Here is a 6,553-nt window from a genome sequence, read left to right as displayed (position 1 = left end):
GAGGTAACACTGTATTAAAGAACAAGCTTTAAAAACTAAGAGCATTATAAAATAAAATTCAGCTAATTTGGGAGCCAAAATATTTTAATTTGGTTTGGAGATAAAATAAGCTGGTCAATTAATCAACAGTGAAAGTAGACCAAAAAAATTTCATTTAGTTAGGGTTTTTTTCTTTCTTTCTTTTTGGGATGGAGGTAGACACATCTGAAAAGGTATTCTAGAACTGGATCAAGTCAATAAATGCCACCTCCTGCTAAGGCAACTTCAGAAATCGATCCATCATGTTTGACCTTGTATGGGTAAGTTTAAGATCTCTCTTAGAAGAAAGCTAAAAAATAGAATTATCCTAACAAAAAAATGTGGGTAAGACACTGAATGATGGTCAGTACACATTCTGAAGCTCTCCATGCTGCAGGATTAAACAAGACCTTGGCCTTGTTTAGGGGAAAAAAAAAAAAAAAAAAAAAATCAAGCCAAATCCTACAGTTGAGAACCAGCTACTGTATGAGCAGCAGCTGATCCTCATTTGTATAATTAATATGCACTTTCTTACACTTTCCAGTTTCTCATTTACAAAAGACAACACTGGATTTCAGACAAAATATATATATTTCTTTTAAATCTTTACAATAAATCAAGATGTAGAAGCTTACATAGAGCACATTTTAGTTTATTTAGGTACTCGTTTCCAGCTCCCTCGGATGCAAATAGCCCTGGTAACAGTGTGTACATAGTCTTCTCTTTGCTTTTCACCATTTTAAAGCAAATAATACATTTGACTGTATTTAAGTCTGTGCAAATAATCCTTCAGAAGAAATATCCAAGATTCTGTTTGCAGAGGTCATTTTGTCTCTCAAAGATGATTAAGTGAGTTTATTTTACTTCCGAGATAAAGTGCTCCTGTCCAGCAGAACTCAAAGGCCTTCAAGCGTTCAAGAAGTTTAGTTCAGATAAGGCTCCGTCACACGAACTCCAGCTTCCCGTGCCCACTGTACATGCCCCAGTGAACAAGCGAGAGGATCTTGTCGTTGCTGAGGTCTGCTTGTCGCATTTTGTCGCAGGTCAGGCAGCAGTTCTCGTGCCCGCTGACCGGCACCATGCACTCCAAGTCTAACTTTGCGATCTGCCCCTTTTTCGAATGGTGTCCGTGGAAGCTGTAGTGCAAGCGGGAGAGCATCTGCTGCCTCTGATCCTGCAGTCTCTTGTTCTCACTGCGAAGCATCCTCAAGGCCAGCGTGATGAGCAACACCAAGATCAGCCCTCCAGCAATGGGAACAGCAATCACTGCTGCCCGGAACCACAGCTCTTTGGAAGAAGTCAGCTCCTGCACCTTGGTGATGAGGTTCCTGCTACCCTCGTGCTGATACCGGTTTCCTTGTCCTAAAGGAGCACAGAGAAAAGGATCAAACTCTACGTCAGCTCCTCCCGGGGACCGTCACCACCATCCACCCATTTTAAACAAGGGATCCCATTTAAAAAAAAGAAGGTTACAATTAAATCAACGGTATTTAGAAAATAAATATTGCAAAACTATCCAAAGAAGCTTATAAACGCATTTGTTTACAGACTGTCATTACTGAGATGTAATGGCCTTTTAATGTCTTCAAAATGTTGAAGAAACAGGCAAAACCTATTATGCAGACAGACATCTAATGCTCGGGCAGACATAAAAGCCACTCAGTAGAGAAGCATCTTTGGTCCAGCCCTGCCTGCCCCCAGCGTCTCTAATTACATTAACAACAGAATCAATAGCAGACATGCAAAGTCGAGCTGTCACGAGTCTATGGATCGGGCAGGCGTGCTGGTTAGAAATGGCTCCCGTACCTGAGGCCTCCCCCCTGGGAGGAGAGAGGACGTCGCGCAGCCCTCTGTAGTTGCACATGTCTTCGTGACAGCATTCCAGTGTGGGCACGGTGGTGCCAGAGTGGTTCTGGGCCTGTTTGGCTTGGCAGACGTCTGCAGTGCTCGCGAGAGAGTCCAGGCAGCCATGGGTGAGCGGGGAGTTTGTGTTCTGAGGGTCGAGCAGTCTAGAGAAGCAGGCACTGAGCTCAGATTTACACATGTAACCAGTGGCCACGCAGTGGGCAGCGTCACAGTAGCATCGAATTTCACCTGCAAGCAACGAGAAATCAGGTCAGATCGTGCCACGGAGACCAGAGAAAGCAACTCTCCAAGCAATTGCTGAATCCCAGGTTCAAAGGCACTAACTTTGAGATTACTCAAGCTGAGTGCTTACAATAGCAGTCCGCGTTGACTGGAGAAGCCCTTTGTGCGGTCAGTACTTAAGTTTCAATTCAGTTAAATATAATTTTAGAAATGTAGTAATCCCAACAGCAGATTTCTGATGAGTTAAGAGAGGAATTAAAAATCAGACTATTTTCTTTGAAGGAAAATAGTAATCAATATAATTTCTCCTACCATAAGGTAAATCACATTATTTATTCATTTTAACCCTATATGACCATACGACATAAAAATGCTAGGCTTTTTGATTTTGTCAGTATAAATATTTGATCGGAACTACTGAATTGCTTACTATCCCGAAGGACTGCGCCAAGATTTAAGAGCTTTAGCTAACACCTTATAAAGTTATTAACTAGAAACACAACAATCTAGAAATTGCTCAGGTCAGGAGGTTTTAAAACTATGAAACGAGGCAGCTATTTGCAACCTCTCTAGAAAAGGCAAACTTTGCCTATAAAGATCTTTTCATGCAGAGGAGCTTTTAGTCAGTATATTGTAAAACAGGAACTAGGCAGTTTACAATTAGTGGTTTGCTTGCCAAAGTCAATTTCTTTCAGCCCAAATGGAAAGTCATAAAAGTAGAGGGGGTATAAAACTGCAAGGCTAACTTCTCCTCCTCCTCCTCCCAGTTTTACATGTAATTCAACATGTGATCTAAAAGGGGAAACCCTGAAACTGAAAATCCTCTCCTGGTTGAATGAAAAATCCTTAAGGAAACCTCAAATTTTCTACAGGAAGTGCTTAAAAGTTTCCTTTATAAAACTTATTTTGTGAGTTGCAAGGTTCTGTTAACGTTGTCTCACGATACGAGATTGGAAGCTTTAACATCAATCTCCAGCTGAAATAAACTGGGTCTTAAAAGTTATCACTAATACGACACCCAACCTGGTGGACTCCAGGCATTGTTACTTGTCACAGCTAAAGCTACTGTAAATTGAACTAATGCATACAACTATTGCATTTCCCATCTGAAGATCTGTCTAGTTACTAAAATCCACACTCTGAAATCAAAGACAAGGGCTGCTCCTCTTGCCACCCCCTCCTTTTCCCCTCCTCCTCTCTGTGAATGCCTGAGTAAGGTGTCTCATTTAATTATCTGTCCAAATTCCAGGCCACCGTATGATATGCTTGGTTTTCACCGGAGGCTGGTAATGCTTCAGTTCTACGAAAAACCAGCCCACTAAACACAGATCTGTGGCAACCCGTAACAGTCCAAAGCTCAAGGTCTTGCTCCTAAATCTGCCCTCACTGCCCTGGGTGTGGGCCCAGGATCCTTAGCCAGTCCCCTCCGTTTCTTGCTTTGCAGAACTTCTCTTCTGCTCTTTCTCCTCCTCTTTCTAAGCTTACTTTATTTTTCACATAAAGCTCACCAGTCTTATGTGGTGATGACTACATATCCCTAGTCTGACAAATTCCATATACAGATTTAAAACATAAATAAAACAGATTAGAAGCCCATTTTGATCCTATTAGCCTCAGACCTAGTGCAGAAAAGGAAAACTGAATACAAGTAAAATGCTGCTTAAATGTTTATGAGAGCCTATTTAAAATGCTGTATTTTCAATGACCTAAAAACAGTCTAATAAAATTTTGACAGGTAACTGGAAAAGTTCTAACAACTTTTTTTTTAATTGGAGCCACATTTTTAGCAAGGAGAATGGACTTTTGTATGACTGTATTAAAACTATATTTCTGTTGTTTCATAAAGTTTCTTCCTGCAGCATGCAAAAGGCCGGAGAGGGGACTGGTATTTTGAAACAGCGAACAATGCCCCTCTGTTCCCCCTTTTCTTGTTACTGTATGTAGTGATTAAACAAAAATGTCTGCTTTAGTCAAGATGGCTACAGGAGAGACTGCTGGCTTCTTTCAAAGCTTTTGAAGTCCACAGCAGCCAGAAATCTCTGATCCCCTAATTATATCATTATCAGGCACATAGTTTCGGTATCTGTGACTTCATGTCAGCCTCAGTCCCTCCCTGTTCTGCCAGCCTTTGATAGGGCCAGGAGGCTTCCCTCTGCAGGCGCGAGGGCTGTTATTTAGGGTTAATTACACCCTTCCTTCCAAAATAAATAAATACTGTAGCACATCATCCTTGCCGGCTAGCTTATCCTTTAACCTCATGCCTGCTACATGGCAATTAGGGAGAACTGGGGGGTGCACAGGCTAAATAATGCTTCCTATTTAAAAAAAAAGAAAAAAAATATATATCAGTTCACAGAACAGTAGGTAGAGTTCATGACAGGGAGATGAGGGGAACCTTGAAATCCAGAGGGAGTCTGGGTTATTTCCATCTAAAAGGTGAAAAGCCCGAAGGGGAAAGAAGAAACTGACCCACTGACTTTTTTTTTTTTTTTTTGGAGTTGTGTTTGTGAAATATAAAGTGGATGGGAAATGGGACGGCCGACAGGACCGACTGCTCCGGGCCACTTAAAAGCAACACAACACACACTTCTGCACACAGGCGCACACACACCTCGGACATCCTCACTCTCAGAGACCCCCACACTCCCTCCATCACCGGGACACACACGGGCACACACTCGGAGACACAAGCAGGGACAAACTCACACACAGATGCACTCAGAGACACACAAAGACACTCAGAGACACAGTGAGCTACAGAGACACACAAAGACATACTCGGAGACACTCGCAGAAATACAGTCAGAGATACACACAGAGAAACCCACGGTCAGAGATACACACACAGAGACACCCACGGTCAGAGACACCCACACGCCCGGGCACACTGCAGTCGGGGGCCGGAGATGCGACTCCTCCGAGCCGCCCGGGCCACTGGGGTGGGGAGGGGGTGGCGCGGGGGCGACACTGCGCCCAGCTCCGCGGCTGGGGCGCAAACGTGCACGAGTCCGCCACGGACGGACCCGTTGAGACCCCTGAGGTCCGAGTCCGCACCGACGTGCCGGGCCCGGGAGCGCCGAGGGGGCGGCTGCGACTTCTAAGAACCGAGCAACTTGTCGCGACCTGCGGCTCCGGCGCGGAGGGAACCCGCCCGAGCTAACAAAGCCAGCGGCGCCGGCGGCCCGGCCCCCGCGCCCCTCCCCGGGCCCCGCGCGCCTCCCCGGGCCCGCGCCACCCCGCCGCCGCCCGGCACCCACCTTTGGTGAGCAGCACGGCCATGGCGCAGAGCTCGAGCTGCAGCCAGACGAAGATGTAGCTGGAGTGGCGATCCATGGACGCCCCCACGGCCGCTACGGCCCCCGGAGCGCGCAGGGCATGGGTCCTGCCGGAGCGGCGGCGCCGTCAGCGGCGGGGCGAGGGGCCGGGCCGGGGCATGGAGCGCGGCTGCAGCGCGCGCGGGGAGCGGGCAGAAGTTGCGGGTCCCGTTCGGCGGCCGCCGCCCCCCCGGCCCCCGGCCCGCTCGTCCCCGGCGCCGCCGCAGGCGGGGTGCGCCCCGGCCTCCTACCCCTGGACGGGCCTCCGTCCGCGAAGCCCACAGGAGCTGCCCGCGCGCCGAGGGGACCCGCAGCGAGCTCCCGCCTGCGCCCGCCTCTGCCCCGCCGGCTCCGCGCCGTAAATAGCGCCCCGCGCCGCGAGCCGGCCCCGCCCACGGGCCCGCCCAGGCCCCGCCCACGGCCCCGCCCGGGCAGCGCCGGGGCCGTCCGATTGGCAGCCGCGCTCCTGTCAATCAGCCCCGCGGGGGCGGGCCCAGACACGGGCGAGCGGGGACCTGCCCGGCGGCTCCCGGCGGCGCCAGCGTCTGGGCCGCGCCTGCCGCCCGCGTCTCCCGCGCTCCCCCTCGCGGAGGCCGGCGCGTCCGTGACCCTCGGGGGCGGTGGGGCCGGCTTCCGGGTCCGCCTCGGGCGCTCGCCTCCGAGACCCTCTCGGCCCAGCCTCGGCCGTCGCCCCCAGCCCCGAAGCGTGCGCGGGACCCGGCGGGTGGCGGAGGCGGCTCCGCGGGGAGCCGGGGGCGGGCAGCGGGCGCTGGGGTCGGCTCTCGGCCCCCTCCCCTCCCCCGAGCCTCGGCCGCGAGCTGCCCGCCCGGGATCGATACGGCCCAGACAGACGGACTGCCGATCGGGGGGAGCCGCGGGTCCTCGGCAGGCTGGGGACGCGGAGCCGGCCAGAGACACTTAGCGAAAATTAGCAAATCCGAAAGCGCCCGGCGCCAGCGAGACGACACCGGCCCAGACTGACACGCAATTAACCGCCCCCAACAGGCGCGGCGAACACACCGGCCGGCCGGGTCGATGGCAGCGCCGCGGGGGTCTCCGCGAGATGCCCGCGCCTTTGCTGGGGCTCGCGGGGCGGCCGGGCCCACGCACCCAGGGCGCTCTTGGAGCTGTGC

The 6,553-nt window shown here is 51.1% G+C and overlaps 1 protein-coding gene across 1 annotated transcript; it reads right to left on the bottom strand.

The window, feature by feature from the left end:
- Positions 1–415: 415 nt before the first annotated feature.
- Positions 416–5,605, bottom strand: BAMBI (BMP and activin membrane bound inhibitor). The gene is made up of 3 exons (XM_069458811.1): positions 5,364–5,605; positions 1,825–2,112; positions 416–1,380 (listed from the first exon to the last, which is right to left on the bottom strand). The coding sequence occupies exons 1-3, from the start codon at positions 5,437–5,439 to the stop codon at positions 962–964; spliced, it is 783 nt and encodes a 260-aa protein (XP_069314912.1). The 5' UTR covers positions 5,440–5,605; the 3' UTR covers positions 416–961.
- Between the last annotated feature and the right edge of the window lie 948 nt (positions 5,606–6,553).

This window comes from Eulemur rufifrons, chromosome 25 (assembly GCF_041146395.1).
Source record: "Eulemur rufifrons isolate Redbay chromosome 25, OSU_ERuf_1, whole genome shotgun sequence".
Classification (NCBI taxonomy): Eukaryota; Metazoa; Chordata; class Mammalia; order Primates; family Lemuridae; genus Eulemur; species Eulemur rufifrons.
The sequence above is the reverse complement of the archived record's forward strand: the minus strand, read 5'-3'. Positions and strand labels throughout refer to the sequence as shown.